Genomic DNA, 22,584 nt, shown 5'->3' on the forward strand with positions numbered 1-22,584 from the left:
AAATGAAAATGTATTAGAGAAAACTGGGTTCAACTATTCCCCTCAGTCACAGAGTTCTTGGATGACCTTGGTCTAATCACTGGATCGAAACTACATTTTTGCTTATGTAAAGTACTTCTGTCAGCAGAAAAGAATGTTCCTGTTTTACTATAGCCCACATCTCTCTGAAAGGCTTCTCTTGAGTGACAGGGAATTCTCAAAAATTGCATGAGAGGTAAATTGCGAGTTTGCAGCAAAAGGCAGAATTGGTTTAAATCACCTCACACCTTCTGTTTGTGGAAGATCTAGTCTGGATCTAACCTACTATTTCCCAGTCTGATCTACCTCACAAGAATGTTGTGAAGATAGTGAAGGAACAAAAAAGGAGCTCTTGGGAAGCAGAGAAGGGATAAGAATGTAATCATAATGCTAGGGATAAACCTAGTGTGAAGGAATTTTCAGAGAAGCAGTAAAAACATGCTTTTGTGTTAAGTCAGAAGGAAGCTTGCAATGTAGTTATCACACAGCCTCATCTAAGTGTGCCTACAGAGTAGAATTTGAGTTACGATTACATAAATCTCAATTTCAAATTTATTGCCATAATTTATCAGGTCGTGTTGCTGAATGGCCAAGTAGTTAATTTTAAAATGAAGTGGAGCTATTTTCATTAATACCCTTGTGCTAACTACCTATCAAAACACTCAGAGGCAATTAATACCATGTTGCCGAAGTACTGAACCAATAAATATCTTTGGTACTGACTTGTCTTTGGTAGATAAAAGACATTAGACTAACCCACTCCCTTAATAATGCTTTCCCTTTCCATTTCTTCCCATATCACCAGAAACATTTATATTTTACGGAAGAGATTAAATAGCTCAATAAGCCCATAACAAGAGTTTGAAAGGCTGGGTTTTTTTTTCTTCATGAAATCCAAGAGGTCTCTTTAGGATTTCACTGCAATATCAATACACTTGAATGATGATGGAAAATTCTGGGGATTATATATCATTAGCACAAAGAAGTTTTGCTTAGGCAAGGAATACCTTGTTTAAAATAGTACAGGATACAAAGTGCTGTTGTACATTTTGCCATCTGCTAGGCATTAAAATACTGAATAAGAGATTTTTTTAAGTGAAAAAGTTGTCTTATTTGTGCATTGTGAATTGTCTGTCCCCCCTCCACTGGTAAGTTCTTTGTCTATAAATGAGTAAGTACAACTCAAATAGAAGGCTTACTTTGCCATAAGAATGAGAGGCCATTTTGAGGACCATCTCTGCCAGTGCCAGCTTAGTTAGATGCAGGCCGGATTTATGTTTCCTTTCCAATTGAAGGCATTTAAGTCTGGGGATGTCTTTGGGCTAAGGGATCTTGGCCTATGGCTCATAACCTGTGACTCAGTGGATCCAGAACAGAGCTATATGCCGGGAGAAGGCTCCTGGAATTGGAGAAAGGCTTCAGACTTTGCTGAATGGAGTGGTAGATTCATGCAACTACAGTTTTCTTTCATGATATGTGAACTGGAATGAAGCAGCCTGATAGGGCAGAGGTGAAAAGAAGACAGATTACATCCCAATAGTTCACAAAACACTGAACACACCATGTTGAAAAATAGGGTATTTTTTTATAGATACAGGAATTCTATTCCTAAGAAGTAAATTCTTTCACAAATGTCTTTGTCTGCATTGACCCTCTCTTGCCATTAGAATGAAGAGGGAGAACTTAAATTTAAGCAGAGATACACAGATCTGAAGATCAGGACAAAATAATAATGACAAGAAAACAACGGCAATTTATTACTTTAAATTGTTAAACACAACTGTAAAAATAATTTCTCCTTAATATTTAATTCTGAATTTATACTATGCTCAGTGTAATTCACTGAACTGATTAGGTTTAGTAAATCTAAGGAAATGGCTAACTATATAAACATTATCAGCTTTATATGCCCTGCTTCTAACCAAGGAGTCTAAATAAAAACAAAAGTATTACTCTAAAGCTACTCGGCTTCAAGATTGTGAGTGTAATGAACTGGGGCTTTTACTTTTTCTCATGAGTAGTAGAAATGTGTTGTCTGAAATTCTCAATCCATCCTGCACATTGTCGGCGAATGTTAGAAACATTCTGACTCCAGACAAATAACGTCCAACATTCAGGGAAGCCTTTCACTCATGAATATTTTGGCTGTTATCTCTCTGGTTATCAGAAGCAGGAAGCAAAAGGCCTGAAACTTCCAAGAGTGACACAGCATCATCAGATATACACAATAGCGATGCTGCAAATACGATAGTCACAGTTTGTCTTTGTGTGAAGTGTGGTCAAGTCACAGCTGACATATGGAAACCCCATAAGCAGTGGTGAGATTCAGCAGGTTCGCACACTTCAGCAGAACCTGTTGTTAAAATGGCGCTTGTAAACAATCAGTTGTTAAATTATTTGAACCCTCCCACCAGAACCGGTTGTTAAATTATTTGAATCCTATCACTGCCCATAAGGGGATCAAGGCAAGAGATGTTTAGTGGTGGTTTCCCATTGCCTGCCTCTGCTTGGGTTGAGAGAGTTCTGACAGAACTGTGTGGTCCCAGCAGACTTGGTGTCATGACTACACAGTCTCATCTGATTTTGGAAGAACTGGTTCTATCTACGGACCTTCTCTTTGCCTGAAGTATTCTCTATAACTGTGCAGAAGGGGAATACTTTGCTTCTGACATTGTATGAACGCATGAGAAAATCATCCTAAATATCTAGCAAGGGGCAGAAGTAAATGCTTTGATTGTATTTGCTGATGACAGGAGAGGCAAATGGGAAACATACATTGGCAGCAACAGTCAACCTACCTATCTTACTGAGAAAGGAGAAGGATGACCCTTGGGCTTTCTCCCCTTTGGTAACAGGTAGTTTGTCTACCTTGCCAATTTAGTGGGAGCAACCAAGGCTGTTGCTAAGGCTTCTCAAAAATGGTATCCCAGGAACTGATGAAAAAGCATACTCACATGGGCCATATACGGCGCCCTGGGGATGGCAAAAACGCCGTCCCCAGGGAGCCGTTCGCACAGGGGGCGCAGCTGCTTCGCTGCCGCACTGCCCTTGCTCTGCTCGAGCTGCGCGAAGCCGCCGTTTTCTGACCTCGCTTCCCCAGCGAGGTTTTCAGAAAACGGCGGCTTCGCTGCATCTTGAACAACAGCGGCTTTCGCCTCCCCTTTCAGCTCCCTTCGATGATCTGTGGCCATCCAGCGCGTCGCCGAGGCCTGGGGACACGCCCCCCTGCCCTTATGCCAGAGCACTCGCACAGGGCGGTGTGTCCCCAGGCCTCGGCGACGTGCCGGATGGCCACAGACACGGCAACTGCGCTCCGTGGCGCCGTCTTCCCGGCTGTTTCTGCGAATGGTCTCAGGGGGGTTGGGTCGGCGTTGTATAGGCCGACCCAACCCCAATCGTGGCCATGCGGAAACGACCTTAGATTGATCTCTCAGCTCCCAATCTCAAGGAAGCATTTTAATTTCTAATAGAATGCTTTAATTTCTTATAGACTGTTGTCCAAGGCTCTGACCTGCATAGCCAAGGCTAGCCCAGTCTCATCAGATCTTGGAAATTAAGCAGGGTCAGTCCCAGTTAGTACTTGGCTGGGAGATCACCAATGAAGTTTAGGGTTCCTAGGTAGAGGTGAGCAATCACATACCACCTCTGAATGTCTCTTGCCTTGAAAACTCCACAGGGCTCCTATAAGCCTGCTGTGACTTGATGGCAACAAAACAAAACAAAAAATACAAGAAAGAATCCTTCATCTTTGGGGCACATGCCCTAAACATTTTCTCTTGAACAGTGAGTGTGGAATTACCCTCAAGAAATAGTTTTTCAATTGAAACTGTGAGAATGGAGAATAGGCCTAAAATTGTATTTGATATTAAAGAATAAGGGTTTTATATGACCAGAGATTCAAGAGGGTTTTCTTTCTAGGCCAATTGGTCATGCAGGCAAGAGAAGATTTTATCACTAGGGAATTTATAACATTGCAGAACAGATTTAGAATCGTGAGAGAGAGCATATCTAATAGACCTTTCAGATCTACCCAAATAGATAAGATGGCCTACATGAATAAACACAGGAATGAAGAGATTAAAGGTCAGAATGGAGAGGAGTCTGATCAGATAATTGAAAATGTTTTTCTATATTTCAATGAACACTGAAATGATAAATCGCGCCCGAGGCTTCAGCCGGGAGGCGCAATTGCGTGGGGGGAGGAACGAATGGAAAATATTATTCCCGCCGGCCGGCCGAGGCTGTCACGTGGCCGGGTGCCGGCACGTGACAGGGGCCTTCAAGCAGCCTATAAAAGGCGGTGTCGGCGGGAACCGGCCTCTTTCGAGGCTGGCTGCTTTCAAAGGGGAAGGGTTTGTGCCGGCTGCTTTGAAAGATAAGCATTTGTGCTGCGCTTTCTCTTGCCAGCCTCGTTAAGAGCCCCTGCTCTGGCACGGTTTTGCGCCTTTAATCCTTTCGAGGCCGGCTGCTTTAAAAGGGAGGACATTCCTACATTCTCCCTAGCGGCCTCGTTAAGAGCGGGGTGACTTATTGCCTTGGGCGAACCCCTTCCCCCCCACCCCCTCAGCCCCTTTTGGTCGTTCTCCTCCTGCCTGCGTCGGCCGAGTTAATGGCCCCTCATTGCCTTGGGAACCTCCCTCTCTTCAGCCGACTGAATGGGATGATGATTGTTCTCCCGTTCTTGGGCTTCCCTCATGCCTCCGGTTTGGCCGGGAGGCGTGCGTTCAGTCAGCCGAGGACTGAGCGTTAGGTTGGCTGAACATCGATCCTCACTCAAGGGCCCCACCCCCCTTCCCGCCCTGTTCTTCCAAGGGAGGAAGCCTTTTGCGCGGCTCTCCCTGGCAGCCTCCAGCAGAGTGGGGTGACTCGGCCTTCATTGAGCACTCAAGGGCTCCTCAACCGGGAACCCCCCCCTTCCGCCCTGTTCTTCCACAGCTGAGGAGTTTCAGGGCCGTGTTTTGTTGCTTACTCCCCGGGCAGACGTGGGTTCTGGGATCCCTCATTTTGAGCTTGGTGCCCATCCTCGGCCACTCCCTCGTCAGCCTTGGCAGGAGCGGGTCTTCAGCCTCCCTCGGAGGCGGCCGCGTCCCGTCTGCCAGAGGGCCGGTGCCGCGTTTTTATCGCGAAGCCGCAGGCTTGCCGGGCTTGCCACCCCCTCCCTCCTTTTGGCCTGAGTGCCATGGTCGGTTGGACACCCGGACGGGGATTGCACTTTGATGGGCTGATCGTGCGCGCCATGGCGGCACCGAAAAAATGGGCAGTGGGGGCCTCGTTGTGGGCCGCGCGGTGCGCCATTTTTGCGGCCGTTAGGCCCAGTATTGCTGCCGGGGATGAAGGGGCGGGACCTTGGCTTAGCACTGCGCCTTTAACACTTCGTTATCCAGATTCAAAATAACAGATGGAGAGATCCAGCGTGGTGTAGTGGTTAAGAGCAGGCGCACTGTTATTTTCCGAATGATCCAGATTCAAAATAACGGATGGAGAGATCCAGCGTGGTGTAGTGGTTAAGAGCAGGTGCACTGGACTTTTCTGGATGATCCAGATTCAAATATCGGATGGAGAGATCCAGCGTGGTGTAAGGGTTTAAGAGCAGGTGCGCTGTAATTTTCTGGATGATCCAGATTCAAATAACGGATGGAGAGATCCAGCAGGGTGTAGTGGTTAAGAGCAGGTGCGCTGTAATTTTCTGGATGACCTGGATTCCAATTACAGATGGAGAGATCCAGCATGGTGTAGTGGTAAAGTGCACGGTAATTGGGAGAACCGGGTTTTGATTCCTGCTCTGCCTGAGCTGGGGAGGCTTAAATAATGCTTTCATACTGGAAATCAGGCCTCCACTCTCCCCACCAAAAGCCAGTCCCAAGCTATGGCCTGGAGCTTCTCGGGAATTATAGCTGATCTCTACACTATAGAGTAAGCAGCTGCTTTGGAGGGTGGATGCTATGTGCGTTAGAACCCATTTCGTCCTCCCTCTCCCCAACTCAATTTACAGGAATTTTCCAACCTGGAGATGGCAACCCTATCACCCCCAACACTTGGAAGGAAATCAGTAATGTAAACGAGCAGGATTTGTAGGGGTTTAGTCATTTTAGGTTTTGAAATGCATATAGGGCAGCCATGCATCATGACCATACCTTTGAAAAGTAGTTATCAAAACCTTTCTAAGCATCCTGATGATAAAAGGAGTTCAGCAGTTGATTGCCCCTTTGCTCCACTTCTTTTCTACCTGTCACAAGGTAGGTAAGTCTCTTCCTTTGAATATATGCAGAAGAGCAAACTGCCACTATGCTGAGCAAGTAGAAGTTGATAAAGGGACTGTAATTCAGCAGTTTTTATAACTGGTGGTGAGCAAAAGGACTTCACGTGCCTTTGATGTGGCATTGGGAGATTCACATTTATTCAAATGGATCATTTAAGCCGAAGCTGGCTTGTCAGAGCTCAGAAGTTAACTGGGGCTGACTCTGGTTGGGCAGATTCCTTGCTGATTAAGCCAATTATATATGGTTCAATGTAGGCATTTATACCATGCAGAAATCCATCGGAAGTGATCATCCCTCTGTGCCTACTAAGCAACACTCTAGGTTTTTTATAACAAGTTGTGGGGAAATGTGTTTTCACTGGATTGTACGCAGGTCTTGGATTTATAGGACAAGTGTTGTTTATGGGCTTGAATTCAAGTTGTCATGGAGGCGCTTTCCCATTAGAACACCCAAATTTGCAAGCAGAATTGTAGCACTTTAAAGGGCCTTTAGGCCCAGTTTGCAAAATCCATGGGTGACCATACGGCTTTTGGCCATCAGTGTTCACTATGGCACCACAAAATAATACCATCAGAGCCTAGCTTGGCATGGACGGTTGTCAGTCAATCCAGCCACTTTAGTAAGGGTTGGGCACTTAGCCCAGGAGTGGTGTTGTTATGCGAACTAATTGGCATTTCTTTTAAGGCTGGTTTTTTCCAGGTATCAGCACGGATATTGCCAACAGTGCATGGTTCAAGGTTTCAGGTATGGGGCTAAGACCTGGGATTACCACATGAAAACCCCTACTGGCACCAAGGAAGCTTGCTGGGTGACCCTGGGCCAGTCACACACTATGGCTCTGCTTAAGAGTGCCACGGTGACATGATGGCTGGCAGGGGCAAACCACATCTGCAAAGAGAGGTGGACGCGAATCTGGTGACCTGGGTTAAACTGCACCGCAGGGTCTTCATGCCCAGTCAATGAGGCAGCTGTGGTCCCAGCTCAGTGGCCGGCTATATCAGGCACTTTCACCGGGGATGGGTTTTCCCTGTTTTGATGGTAGATTTTGTTTGATTTTATTGCACTTCACGGCTTATTCAAATGAGAAAGTGCTAGAACAACAATCCTTCTGACCTTATCAGCCAAAAATTAATCAATTTGAAATATGGAATATGATCCCAGTAACTCTCTTCACTCCAACAGCACCGGCTGTTTAAAGTAGACTCCAGGATAAGTATTGATCCTGCTTATACTTAAATTCGATCCTGGTCCTGGTTCTGTGCTATTACTCTTAGTGATGGCTTGGAATTTTATCACCGGGGCCTTTTTTCGATGGGGTTCCTCCTACATAAGTGCTGCTGGGGCAGCGGCAGAGGACAGTCACCCCAGATCAAATTTGTACGGTCAGCCAGGGATATAGTCAGTTGACAAGGTGAATGGTCAGCCTCAATTCTCTCTATTTTCTCTACCTAGTCTCATCGAGCCAGCCAACTGGAGTGTGGATCGGTGGACACAGATCAGGCTGGTTGGTTTGCCTCATCGATCCAGAGGGAGTGGAACCTCGGCAGGGATTCCATCGTTAAGCTGGCTGATTCGGCAGCATGGTTTGCGACGGGATGTGCTGCTGCCGCTGCTCAATGTGGTCCACCGCTGGCCAGGGCTCCACAGCTAATGGAATCATCATCCTGCTCGGAAGGGCATTGGTTGTCAGGCTAGTCGTTTACAGTTCAGAGAGCTGCATCTGCAGCTCCATTGCCCCCCCCGCCCCAAAAAAGGGTTATGCCTATCATATAGGCAGCCATGGTGGAGCACTTTCAGCCCTAGTACAGTGGCGCCTAGCACAAAAGGGCTCTCTAGGTATCTGCGCTAAGCAGGGAAGGCCCTAGTTTTCAGTCAATAGCCGAAAACTGGGCCAGGTACGGGATTCATTTTGCCGACCACTTGTCAGCCCCTGGGAATCACTTACCATTCCCGCTCCCGAAGCTCGAAGGGCCATGGTCGGTTGGCAGCGGTATTCCCCTGGGCACAAGACCATAGGCAGCCCATTACAAAGGGGGCTCCTAAGAATGCTGCTTTGGCCTTTTTATGGCTTTTTCCGGTACAGTGAACTTGTTGCCCCGTTCACCAAATCATCAGCCCCTTTAGCCTTTCAAAGGGTCGACATGTGCATGGCTGATGGGGAGTCATTGACATGCTTGGCAAGAAAAAAGAGTATATTACCTTTCTCCAAGCCTTTGGAATCATTTAAATTGTTGCTTTATAAAATTTTAATTTGTTGGGCAGAGCAGGAAGAAGATCTGTTATTCACTAAGGCCCTTGCCACACTACAAATGTATAGCGGGTTACAGTCCCACTTTCCTGTTTTTTGCATTTGCATTCATCCATGCAGGCAGCATTTGGAGCCAACCCAGTGGCTCACATGACTGCATTAGCAGTGTCCAGGTATCAATTCACAGCTGTTCTGTGGGGTTGCTTATGATTTCTGGGTCTTCCTGCAGAACATTTTGGTTCCCACTTCTTCTGGATGGGAGCAGCAACCTCAGCCTCTCAAGAGGGCCACCACGCAGACTAGACTCAGGCTACAGACCGGTCAGGCTGGAGGCTGCTGGAAATCTTTGGCCTACCGTGGTGTAATGCGCCTGGCCTCACCTTTTGTTGTAACTCTGTTCTCTTTATAGTTCTGGCGGTGCGTCGTTACTGAGTTTGGCTGGTGGGCCACAGCGTTGTGTCCTGGGCTAGTCGTTACGCAGCGAAGTCCATGAGGTGGTATTCCCTACTCCCCTGGTTGCGGGATTCCGTCCTTCAATTCGGCTTCCCTGATGGAGTTATGCTACAATTGGGAGAGAATGGCATTCCTGGCTTGAAGGGAGTGGCCTTGCAGATCCTCATGGAGACTGACCTGAGCTTGCTGCATTGTACGATGCCAAAAACCAAGCTGTTTGGTCGTGCTTACTAGAACGGAGGACTTGGAGGGATCCTCATGGAGCCTGACCTGAGCTGGCTGCATTGTAAGACGTCACAGACCAAGCTGTCGAGTCGTGCTTATTGGAACAGAGGAATTGGAGGGATGTAGTTGCTCCCACCAGGGAAAACAAAGCCAAGGTTAAGGCTTGTCGGCCGCAGCCCGGGTTGTACAGGATATAGGGGGGACGTTATTCCCCATAGTGATATATCCTATGCGCTCGGTGCGCTGTCTTTGCCCGATAGAGTACACTTATCAGATTGACGTCAGGACATCTGGTGAAATGATGTCGGTTATGCTCTGATATGCTCTGTTGCAGTGGCTTCACAGCATGCACTGAGCTGCTCTGTTGCAATGGCTTTGCGGCATGCACTGAGGGAAACTGAGCTGCTCTGTTGCAGTGACTTCACGGCACGCACTGAGCAAAATGACGTCTGATGTGCTCTGTTGCAGTGGCTTTGCGGCACGCACTGAGCTGTGTGACTCTGGGCTGCTGAAGCTGGGGCGGGAGCTGTTGGTTTAACAGCTCGGTGGCGGTTTGGGCATAAGAGCACATCCTATTTTGGGAAGGCAGTAGCTTGCATGCCGGACCTTCCCATGGGGGCCTCCATATGAGGTCCGTGGTGGCGATAGAGCTCTTGAAGACAAGCCTTGGGGCCGTGCCAAGAGCTCGCTGCCCGGCAGGGAGGGGTGTCACAAATTGGGTTTGCGTCCATGTGGCACCTAGTAACTTCCTGTTCCAGTTCCCTCGGGGGATGTGCCGGACAGGGGTTCTGTCCGAAGGGCCTAAGGGGTCAGCTGGGGCTGCCCTATAACCAGGATCAGCGGTTTGCTGCCTGGGGGCCAGGATGTGCTCTGTTATGCTCGCCCAGCTTCAATGTTTTTGGATATATGTTAAATAAATTTGGGCTGCGGCCGACTTCTTTTCCAACAAGTATGTGTCAGTGTATTTGTTGGAATGAGTCTCCACACATCCCCATGCAATGAGATATAACATGTATTCTACTAGAATCACATATTCTAATTGTCAAAATCATGTATGTGAAATCTTTCACCCTGTGAGAGGGAGCTTTCTGAAGTTCTAACCCACCCTTAGGAATGTTGGGAACTGGTCATCTACATTGAAAACCAGAATTCAGTTTATTGCTGCCCCTTGCATATGGGCAGAGAGAAGAGAAATTTCCAGCTTGTGTGTAAAGAAGGATCAGACACGCCAATTTGATTTTAAGGGAGAAAGCAAATGTGGGAGAAATATGATTATATGGGGTATGTATGTAATGGGATAAGGGTATGATTATGAATACCTATGATACCTATGTATTATTTGTACCTATAAAAGATGAAGGTATTTGTTTGGTTGTGGGTGACTCTCTTACTAAGGCTCATTCTGCACATGCAGAATAATGCACTTTCAAACTGCTTTCAATGCTCTTAGAAGCTGTGCGGAATGGCAAAATCCACTTGCAAACAGTTGTGAAAGTGGTTTGAAATCGCATTATTTTGCATGTGTGGAAGGGGCCTTAGAGAGACAGCCTGTGTTCTGCACAGTAAAAACATTTCTTTCTTTTTAAAGCCTGATTTTTGGTATTATTTCCTTACCAGTCTTTATAAACGTAACTGCCTAGGGCCAGATACGGGGTCTGGCCTGACAAAACCAATGGAAATTATTACAAATTGGAATTTCTTATATGATTAGATTTAAAAGAATTCAGTTCAATATTTGAAAAATATGTGACCTGTTTCAGATTTTTCTTACATACTCCCCATAGCAATTCCACACAGCACTATAAAAGTGACTTTTAAATGCCCTTCTAACCATGTGATGGTTTTGCTATTCTCCACTGTGCATGCCTAGTCCTTAAGAGGATTGCTAGGTAGAGGCCTGTAATTATTAGTTTACATCCAACAGATTTGTGCAGTACAATCCATTTATACAGAAAATAAGTGCCTCAAAGCATTACATAAAACACATACACTGAAGACAATGATTTCTATCCATCTGTGAGTTCATCTGATCATGCTGTATTCAGCTGGATAATCGTTCCTTAACAAAAAGCTTTTGCCTCCATATTTACTTAGGGTAGTCACAAGCAGAAGATCTATCTGTACCTTTAAAGGCTTTAGAACCCTGAGGTGGCAATGCCTGCTTTGCAGTATGCAAAATGTCCATTTGCCTGGGCATTCATGTCAGCTATAGAAAAGAATGTCAAAGATGTATTCTGCAACTGAGCATGAGAGAAATGTGCATTTACAGTTCAAATACTAGAGTAAATAACATTGGTGTTGCATTCTGTTTAGCTGTTCCTGTTTTTCAAGCAGGATCTTGGGATGTAGACAGATAACTGTAGCTAGAAGATTCAAATAGAACTGAAGCTGTTCCATTGAATGCCTTAAATTGTACAGGTGTTACTATGAAACCCAGACTATCTGAGTCATTCATTGTACCTGTTTGTGATGCTAGAATAATGACCCTGCAATAGTTTCAAAATGTGCTGTTTCACTGCAGTCCATTCCCAAACCACGCTCTCTTGCTATAACAGATTTTGAAAATCAGACTCTTAAGATCTCAGCTGGCCCCATTTCATAGAGACAAACAGATATCTACATGCACACCATATAGTAAAGAACAACAAAACTTGTTAGCATTAGCAATTTTTTATTTTCCTTTTTTGTTGCATAGGAAATGCAGTACTTGCTTCCAGTAATTGTATTGTAATGTGAGAGGGTGGTAGCACTAATGGTTGAATACAAGAGTTAAAACTAATCCACACCAGCTCAAAAAACCTGCAGAAATTTAGTTGAAAAAAGAATGGATGCCCACAGTGATTCTCAACCAATTGCAAATTTTCACAGAACACAGTAAAACTAAAATAACTATGAGAGTCAATACAAAGATTCTAGAGGCACAAGGGGCCCGATTCATAAAGGAAGTGGAGATACAGGGGTATTAACATGGGGTTCAGTGATTTTGTTGATTGTTCAAATTTCCATGGGCGGTACTTTGATACATCAAATTGAAGATGAAAGTCAAAGTGTAGGACTGCTAGAACTGAACATGTGAATTGGTGCATACCTAACTGTGCAAAGAAGCCAACAGCAGCTGCATTGTGGATACTTCTCATTAGCTGAATGTCCCTACTAACATACTTTGCATGCCTGCAAAATGACTGCAAAACTATCTTTTCCTGCCTTCCTACAGCACCTACAAAAGAGAAGTTATAGAACAAATCCTGTTCACCCAGCCATATTGTTTGTGCTCTCCTAACACTACAGTGAGAGCTCTTTTCTACAGTGAATAACCAAACTTTTTCAGCTTTTGCCTATGTCCTAGTTTCGTCTTTGGGATTATGATTATTCTAGCTTTATTTTTTTCTAGCCTAGAAAAAAAATCACTGATTTGAAGGATAGTTGTACATGAGGGTGCAGGATTGTGTGGATTAAATAGCTAGTAAAACCCTGAACTGCAAGAAAAATCCAGAAAAGAAATGCAAAATATATGGAAAATCTCCAGATTTTTGTATGACCAAGATCTTTGCTCAACAGCACAGTAGAACATCTCAAATTTGTGCAAACTGCAGAATGAGGATGCTGTCACTGAAATAGTACCTAGGTCTCCTTTTACCTTACTCATATCAAGTGATGTAGTTATTGCAGGTAGTGGACAAGTCTTGATTCCATGAAGTCCCTTGATTAACATGAATTCAATTTCTCACAACATGCCAAAGTTTACACTTGTCTTGGGAAAAAAGAGAACTCAAATGTGAATTTAAAAACACACCCAAATCCTATGTTAATGCCTAGTGATCATTCATGAATCGGGCCCAAAGTTTATACAGAGTTTTCTTTTGAAGAAAAGAAAATTGCAATGGTGCATGAAACTAAACAGCCATGTGCAGTTGGGGTCTTAAAGGTTCTTCAAAGGTTGTTTTAATATGAGGAGGTCTGGTGTGAAGAAGGGCCAAGCATGGGTACCTGGTTTAAATACTATCCATTAAAAACCACTTTCATTGTCAGTTCAAAGTTTGAGAATTGCCCCTTAACTGAAATATGTCTTATTGTTCTTTCAGACTGAGCTCCTAAAGTTTTTATGGAAGCTTGTGAGCAAAAATACCACCACACATGGATTTCTGATTTCGAATCCCATGCCTGCCTTCAAGAATAAAGAATGCCCCCCAACACAAGTAATACTGAATTTTAAGTAAATGTATATCTCCAAGATACTGAAAACATCCCAAATCAAGAAAAAACAGAATTTGTGTTCTCAGTGAAATATCTTTAAACCTATCTGACAAGAACCAAGTCAGAAAAAAAAGACTAACATAACTTTGAGTAATATTCATACAGCTCACTAAGCATTATGGAATAGCATGCATTAATATTGTACGGTTATTTTACATCACCTATATCAGAAGGTTCTGACAGACAGCGAAGGCTACTGGTGTAGAAAAATCTTACTTCAGAAGAGCAATATAATACAGATTTCACAGGCACTACATTTTTAATATATCAGGTATTATGCTGGTTTTCTTATATTTCTTTCTGTCCTAAAGCTGGCATTTATAATAACGACCAAAAAGGCAAAGGATTGAAGTAAACGGAAACTAGATACCAAAGTTGATATATTTCTTTTTTTTTTTCAGATTTATATTAGTGCATAGTTCTCATGCAGATAAACACTGCTATGCATTTACATTGTTGGAAAGCAGAGTGAATTGAGCCCAAGTTGTCACATTTTTGTAAATCATTTTGCCAGCCTGTAATAGCACCATGTAATGGATTTGCATTAAACATTAAATTGATTTCAGAATTGGTGACACAGTATTCACTACAGTTAAGTGCTATGGAATAGCTTCAATGTTACCTGCTATATATCAAAGCAATTTTCATCCCACTGCTTTTTTATTGGAAAAAATAAAAGGAAAATGTACTCGATACTAATTAGACTATTGCACAGCCTTGGACTTGATGATGGCATAGCTGGGTTTTACTGTCAAACAGTAATACATGCATTGACTTCAAGACAAAATTGGCTTTGTAAGCTTGATTTAATGGAAACCTTGCCTGGTAGGCAGAGTTCATTTCATGAAATCTCCCCCAATAGATCTCATGAAAGATGAGTTTTGTTTAGGTGCCATTGAAGCTCTCCTTACATTTTCATGCCGGTTGTGTTTTGCAATGTTTGTTCTATGGAGGCCTTCTACCAAAGGAAAATAATAAAAAAGATATTTCTAGAGACACAATGCAAAGTATAGTACTGACATTCTTTTAAAAAAATCACAAGGAAAAAAACTGTTTTATGCCATGTATTTGGGTTTTTTGTCTTTTGTTGTTTGCGTGTGTGTACGGTAAATATTAACACTGTTACTACAAAGCTGCAAAATATATGGAACAGAAAGGAAATAGTGAAAGAAAACTAGGTAGAGGGATTTTGCATATTCCTGTGGGCTGACTGAATACTGTGGAGCCAAAAAGTTTCTATTCCTTTTTAGAGAAGGGGCCAAGATTATGAACAAATATACTATTGCAGGGGTGTGCAGAGTGACAACAGGTAAAGTCCAATTTTAAAAAGCGATAAAAAGAACATATTTAATAGCAGAGTCAATTCATGGAGACATAGTCATTTTGATTGTGGGTAAGGAGGAAGAAGGGGGCAAAAGTTGGTGTTTGTACATCTGGTGGTTTTCAGAGAAAGGGTCACAAAGAAAAGTTGTTTGCACAAAGAGTAAAGTGCAATTTCAAAATGGGCAATGCAAATGCGAATCTAATTCTGAAGTGTGACCCAAGCTTATTTTTCTATTGTAGACTGCACACCCCACGCAGCTGTCTCCCCTAAGATCTCCATTCTCTGTTCCATTCTGAGGAATAAAACACTGTTTGATCTCCACACCTGAACAGATCTGAACTGCTGTGTTTCTGCATGATAATAAGAGGAACCAAAATTTAATTTAGTGTCTTTAATACTTTACAACCCCAGTTGGTAAACACCCTTGACTGCCTACCTAAAGTTTAAAGCCTTTAAAACAATTTGTTTTATGCAATTCCGATCAGAATTCCCTAACTTTACCATCTTCAGACTTAATACGATAAAACACCTTCAAAAATACAGCATATCTGTAATGTCCATTTACAATGGTTCTTCAGTAGCCTATACTTCTCAAGCATAGGAATATGCTATACTATTGAGAAAAGAACAAAAATAACTGTATTTAAATACATACAAAAAGGAAACAGGAAAGTTTTTAACTTAAATCCAGTTCCCAAAGGAAAAAAAAAGCAATTCTATGAATGCTGCCTTTATAACGAACAATCAGAAATTCCACTAAGCTAATTTGACAGAAATTTTTCCTCATTTAAACAACATTACAAAAGTCCTGCATTATAAAATAGGGTAGAATAAATCAGTGTAATCAATAAAACTATACAACATACAAATTACATCGCTTCTGAGTGGGCAGCTTTGATTCTGTCTCTTTGCGGCCATGACTACGACATGCTCACTAAAAACAACTAACTGCCCAAACTATTGCTTCGTTTGTTTTTTTTTAAAAAAGGGTGCAATTTTGTTGTATATACAACCAATTTACTGGTAATACCTTGGCTTATAGCAAGGTTCTGACAAAATGTTTGTCTAGGCTTTTTTCCCTTCACTGTGAAGCACTGAAAGCTGCTAATTTTTTATTTTTAGTGCACATATGTCTTAATAAAGTAATGCCCTGCTAAGTGCTATAGGGAAGGCAAATGATGCTGGCTAGTGGATGTGATACCATAATACTAACAATCACACAATACAACAGAGCAAATGACTACTCAACCACTTATCTGACATATATGAAAATCCAAAACATTTTCCTTAAATAGAGAATAACCAGTAAACAATTTTCAGAACTTGGAAGTTTTAAAAACGTGCATATAAAAATGGGCATTATATACTTTTATTGAATGTGGATTGATTGCAATCTGCTAATAAAAATGGGTGTGGGAGCTGAAGAAAAGGGAGGTTTTTTGTTAAGGCTTGCTTGTGAAAGGAACAGTTGTAAAACAAAACTCGCTTGAAGCAGGGTTCAGCTTAGTGCTTCACAGTTTGACTGCTTCTCTAAGAAGAGCCCTTCCTGCGTGTGCATTCAAAAATCACCCCCCCAAAAAAGTACAAACACCTAAAACACACTGCGTCAAGTGCAGCACTGACTTTGGTCAAATAAAAAAAAAAGTCAAAGAAAAATTAAGAATTGTTAAGCTTTTCTTCTACATGATATAAGCAGGTATTGCATATTTTCATATATCTGGGGGGAAAAAACAAAAGGAAGATTCCAAATAAAATGTAAAATGCAGCAACATCCAAAAATACTGATAATCTAGCATCTACAGATCTCAGAATAGCACTGCCACTGACCGTACAGGACAAGAAAACACTACCCCTATCTGTGGAAATGACTAACATTCTACTGAATTCTAAGATGCTGAAACTGACAATGGCTGACATAAAAGTCACATTTACAAAAAAGTGTCTCCAAATGCTTGACTAGGGAAAAAACCCTTTCAATATAGGAACATGTGCAACAATTCCACAAATAATCGCTATCCAGGGCAAGGCACATTGATATGGAATTTTTTTTTGTTTCGTGCAAATCAAGAAAACAAAACAAAAAAAATTAGTTTTAGGGAAACGATGAGGAGCAAAGTGTCTTCCCAAGAAATTCAGTTTACTTGATTGTATAGGACAGTAGTAGAAACCCTTCTGAAGGGCTGAACAAACATAGTTTAAAGGCAAGTGCCTGGATTAGGGATTACAATATTGTGTCTTAATGCACTCTACTTTACCCTACATTAACTATATAAAAATTAGTTACTAACACTAGAACATGCACAGACTTTCTCTGATTAGCTGGACTTGCCAACCAGAACGTATATATATGTATAATATAGGAAACCTTCTTAAAGTTGCATGGGAAGCAAAGGGGTGCTCCGCCGTCTGTTAGAAAAAAAAAACTTGCATTTTTCCAGGGTTTTTTTTTTGTACATAAGGTACAGAACATTTGGGGTCCTAACTTTTTTCAAGGCGCCCTTCCTTTGAACTGCCATAAGATATAGAATCAACACTTTGCTTTATTATTTTTGCTTATACAGTCCAGAAAACAATACCAGCTCAGGGACACAAAGGCGTTTCATTTTCTGGACAGCTCTCTATTATCTCAAGGGTCACAATTCAATCTAGGGTTAGGTATGTTAAAACCCACCCAACGGGATGAAGCACACCTAACTCTGTGCTAGGTTCTGGTCAAGGAATTTTGAAAAGTGATATTCCCTATATTGCTGGAAACACATAAAGTTTGTCAGAATTGGCATAATGTACTATATTGACTTTTAGCTTATAAAATTAACAGGTACTATGATTTAATTTTAATTATGTGCTTTGATAACAGAAAATGATTAATTAGCATTTAATGTAGTTAACATATTGTGGTAAAAGCACCATTAATTTTTGTATTTTTTTAAAATTTCCTTCAGTTTTAAAGGGATACAAGTTTAATAATAAAAAACATAAAAAGCAAAAATAGCTCCCCCTTTTTTCTTGCAAGGCTGTTTTTTACCCCAATAATTTAGAGTCCTGGGGTGGTAGGACTTGGAAAACAAAAATAGAATTTTCAACAATCTCTATCTTACAAAGATATTTAGCTATCCAATGAAATTGCACTTTTCTCAATTCAAAATTCGATTGTTTTGATTGATTCCTGTCAGTTTCTATCAAAACAGACCAACTTCCCCATTTCCAGGTGAATTTTATGTAATTGTTGAAAATCGTCAAAAACATTTCATGTAAGTGCAGCATTTTAAACCTTTTTCTTTTTTCTTGTGAGTAGCAGTAGATTGATGTTTTATATTTCTCTGCAACTTGAGTGAAAATCAACCTGTTGATAATGCTCTTTATGATTCATGTTACCTATCTATCTTCTGACTGCGAAATTTTTTAAAAAGCGATACGTTACAGAAAAAACATACTCCGTGTCTGTCCTGTACACTCTATGTTGCAGAATTCAGCTACTACAAAACTTATCATTTAAGTCTGTTTCTCATGATCTCTCAAAGAAGTTTCACACCTGTATGGGAAATAAATCGGTGAAAATACTGTAAAACAACCAGGTGATGGATGAAAAGTGTTATAACAGCAAGTCAGTAAGCAGCCAGGAGGCTAGCTCTACTGCCCAGTGTCCCTAATGATTACACTACCAATTGAAACACTTCAAAATTATGAAGCCCAAACATTTCCAGCACCATATGAGAAATTACATCAGTCAGTAAGGTGTTCTTTTTATAAAAAAAAATCCTCTCCTCCCCCCATGTTACGGCCTTTGTCAATCAACCATAACTTTTGCTGTTTCTGAGTATGATCAGTTTGCTGTTGACATCTGTTCTTCTCCCCTTCCACGGATGTGAAGTAACTGCACTGTGTTGCTGCTGCTTCCAATGTTACAGAGTTGGGAAGGGGTCAGGTGGTCTGTCTGGTGGATGGTGGGAAGCTATGAATTTTATCCCAGGTACCAGGACTGCATGAAAGAAAAAAGAGAGAAAGGAAAGACTTTTTACTATGTGTAGTCATTACCAAAGAAATCCTCATTAGTTTATTTAGACAAATTTGTAAATCCAACAATGCTGGAGAAACTTCAAAGCATAACATCAATTACAAAACCCTAAATAAAATCAATATCAACTTAATATCAAAATAAAAATAAAAATTTCAATATCAAAATAAATAAATAAAATACAAGATATACCAACGCCAGCAGACTGAAACATAGCAGTCAGAATCACAAAATACTAGCACATAAGAGTAGGAAGGTACTGTGTGGTAAGGTGAGGACTTGCAGGAAAATTACAAATATGCTCTGACTGATTTTGCTGTTTCATGTTTCAAGACCAGTCAAGTCAAATGATACTATGGCTCCCTCTTCATTTGTCAGAAAATGAAACAGGAAATTTACAAATCATTGCGTAAGATGACGGGTAATTCTGGGATATACATTCAAGCAACTGCCTTGCCTTTTAATTGTTACTTAAATAATATCAAAGTTTAATTCACAAAGACTCTAACCGAATAATTTCATAAAATGAACAGAAACAGAAAATCAGTCCCTGTTCAGAGAAACAGACTTCCCTGAGTTCTCTTCAAGCCACATTTGAAGCAAAGAAGCCTCAGAAAGGCTATGAGGGATAAAAAGGGATAAAGCAACAGTACCGCGATGGCCCTCTGCCACACAAAGAATTTACAAACTGCTTGTAATATTAGAGAAATTTGGCAAATCCTGCCACATTCTGCAAAACATGAAGATTCAGTCATGTGAGATTGTGGCTAAACACAGTTTTCCTATAATTTTCCTGACAACTAATTTGCACACAGGATTCCATGCACTGAGTAGTTAGATTTTCTTGAGAACTCTATTAAGACTTGGAAGAAGCACATTTGCTTTTCCACAGAAGAATGAATGCAAAATACATACTTTCCAGTTATAGAATATGTGGTCTGCTAAAATGGCAAAGATCATGGGTTGGTCTATATGCAAAAACTGCCACACTGGGGCTACTTTAAACAGCCTTCCTGTAGTGACTATGCCAAAGTTTGCTTATAGCAGGTAGATTAGCTTTGCCACATGGAAAACTCACATGTTAGTATATCAGCTCCAGTCAAGAACAGAGTACACAAGTTTTAAAAGTATAAATCAGTTGGGTTCAGTAAAAGGTGCTAACTTTTGCTTTTGGTCAGGACTCTGCCTGTGAATGAAGGAAGAAGACTGCATAAAAGATTTCCTATGTGAAATTAAACTGGAACAAATAACAACGCTCCATAAAATGCTGTGCAATGAGCATAGATGTCAATCAAGACAGGCTGGAGTTGAATTACTCAAAAAGTAATTTTTTTCCTGTTTCCCTTGTATAATTTTTAGGCTTACTGCTTTTTTCATAAACTGCTCTAGGAATTAAAAAAACCCTGAATCCATATATCTATGGCAGAATTAAAGTGACACAAAAAGGGAGTATACATTTTCAATTCTGATTCTGCAAATCACTTCAGTCCGTAGCTAGGTAATGTCTGCTGCTTTCCAATGAACAAGTGGATACGATGTCAAACGTCATGAGACAGATCCTACACAAAGAGAAGTTTTGGTGACATGCCCAGGTCACCTTTCCATCATTTGAAAATGAAATCATTTAAACCTCACCCTTCCTAACTGAAAACTGGCAAACATGGTTACACCTGGAAACACATGCAATTATAGGAAACTTCTGTGTGCCTTTTGCTTCTGAGTGCCTCTTAGAGTCCAGCACTGGTGTGTAGATGGCCCAAGTAGTTGAAATGACTCATTCAGGACGCTCCACGCAGAAGGCTATGCCTCACTGTATGGACAGCTGCCATGCAGAAGCATTTTTCAACCTCTTACATATTGGAAGATGAGTAACCAAATTTTGGAGAGTGCATTTTATTATTGTTATGATTTTTATCATATCCCCATGCCATATTTATCGCATTCCCATCCTTTAGTAGTTCTGGGTAGCCCAAACACAATTTCCCTCTTTTATCTACATAGTAATCTTATAAGATTGGTCAGACTGTGACTCATTCAAAGTCAAAAGGCTTTGTGACTGAGCAGGGATCTGAACTTGGGTATTTGTGATACAAGTCTGATACATTGTCCGTTATGCCACACCGTTATCCAATATTGATTCCTTTTGCCAGTGCATGATAGCTGAAAGGCTTTTTCTATTTCTTTGAATGGTAGCAAACTAACAGGACTACATATAAACCACTGTAGCTTCCCCCTGCTTTTGACAAAAGCAGATCATTTCCTGTAGATATGAATGACAGAAACTAGTGCTATTACTGCCACAATAATTTCCCAGACAAAACACCCTTGCACCAATGCACCTGGTATTATTAATATTTAAATTGCTTATTATAAAGAAAGCAAAAATCCTGCTGGCTTCAAGATTAGATGGTTTTGGCCTTGGCAGTGTGTCATGTAGACTGGTTAAATAAATACTGGTAAAAATAAGTTGGCAGGATAAATGCTGTTGGTTTGGTTGCCTAGTTTCCTTTTCATTCACTGAGTAATTCTCTGGTATTTCACAAACACTCTTAGATATCTTTGCCATCTCTACAGATTTTGTAAGCTCAGATCCAAACTTGATGTAACCAAATTAAATAGCTTTTATAGGTAAGTTTTTGCTTAAAATGTTCACTTGATTAGGGAACTTGAAAATTCACTGGATTAATGTAGAGCAAATCTGATTACCCTAGTGAAATATTCCCCATTCACTTTGCACAATGGAATACACTCCTGCCATTTGAATGCTTAAAGTTAGAAAGCATTTAATAAGGCTGTACTTCAATCCTACCTAAAGTTATCTTAACATGCTCACAAGAATTTTACGAGCACAGCAGAAGTCTCATCTTGAAAGTGCTTAGATTGTATTTTGCATGTACCAACTCAATGTCAGTGTAAAATATGACCCTACAATTGGACCAAGATCACAATGTTCAGAATTAATATCCTAAGGGTTGTTCTCCAGAACCCAAAGGTTAAAATCTGAAGGTCACTTCCTCCACAGTTTTCAGACAAGCTATTATCAGGACCAGCCTGACTACCTGCTAAGTGCTACAAGTGAATCTTGAATATCCATCTTATAATGCTATTATTTTAAAATGCTTGATTGTACAGACGTTCTCCAATTTATAACTGTACAACTATTGAAGAAAGTCCATTTAAAGTAGGCAAATGTTAAATGACGAGAAATCTACACTATTTACCTTATGCTAAATTTAAAGCTACAGAACAGGTCCTATGTAACATTTTAGCAGTTTCCCCCAAATTCATGGGGCGTGATTCACACTCCTCACACACCAGTATGCCCTGTGTCATTTAAGGACATGCAGCAAAAGTTTTGAAACTCATTGCATTCTTCCTGAATGCAGCTTGCATTCAGTATTTCTTTTCTTAATACTCAGTGCACATTTTGGACAGGAGGGGGTGCACTTTTCCATGCCACTTTTTTTCTCTCTGCTACTCACTGCGTAAGTTTAAAAAAATTCTGCAGTGTTTCTGCACTCTTCTCAAAAACGGGAAAAAAAGTTTCTTCTCCCATCTTACTATTCAGTGTATGCCTTGCAGACAAGGTTACCCCAGAGCAGCTCTGTAATCCTTCACTGAAATAGGCTTTATTGATTGCTCTGGTCTATTGTTCCCTTTTCAAGTCCCCCAAGTTCAAGTTCATCCTGGTGTTACATCATGTCTGGTTGCTCATAGCAACCAGACAGACCCAGACGTGACTATCATTAGCAAGAAACACTCTGCTCTCCTCCCACCAACCTTCCAG

The 22,584-nt window shown here is 41.3% G+C and overlaps 1 protein-coding gene across 2 annotated transcripts in view; it reads right to left on the reverse strand.

Annotated features, from left to right (window-relative positions):
• Positions 1 to 11,858: 11,858 nt before the first annotated feature.
• NFIA (nuclear factor I A) overlaps positions 11,859 to 22,584 on the reverse strand; it is a 620,753-nt gene continuing 610,027 nt past the window's right edge. For both annotated transcript variants that reach the window (XM_048495977.1, XM_048495978.1), the window contains one exon: positions 11,859 to 18,761. In XM_048495977.1, coding sequence (XP_048351934.1) covers positions 18,744 to 18,761 — 18 coding nt within the window. In that variant the 3' untranslated portion in view covers positions 11,859 to 18,743. The remainder of the gene's footprint in view (positions 18,762 to 22,584) is intronic.

The sequence above is a fragment of the Sphaerodactylus townsendi genome, linkage group LG05, assembly GCF_021028975.2.
Source record: "Sphaerodactylus townsendi isolate TG3544 linkage group LG05, MPM_Stown_v2.3, whole genome shotgun sequence".
Lineage (NCBI taxonomy): Eukaryota > Metazoa > Chordata > Lepidosauria > Squamata > Sphaerodactylidae > Sphaerodactylus > Sphaerodactylus townsendi.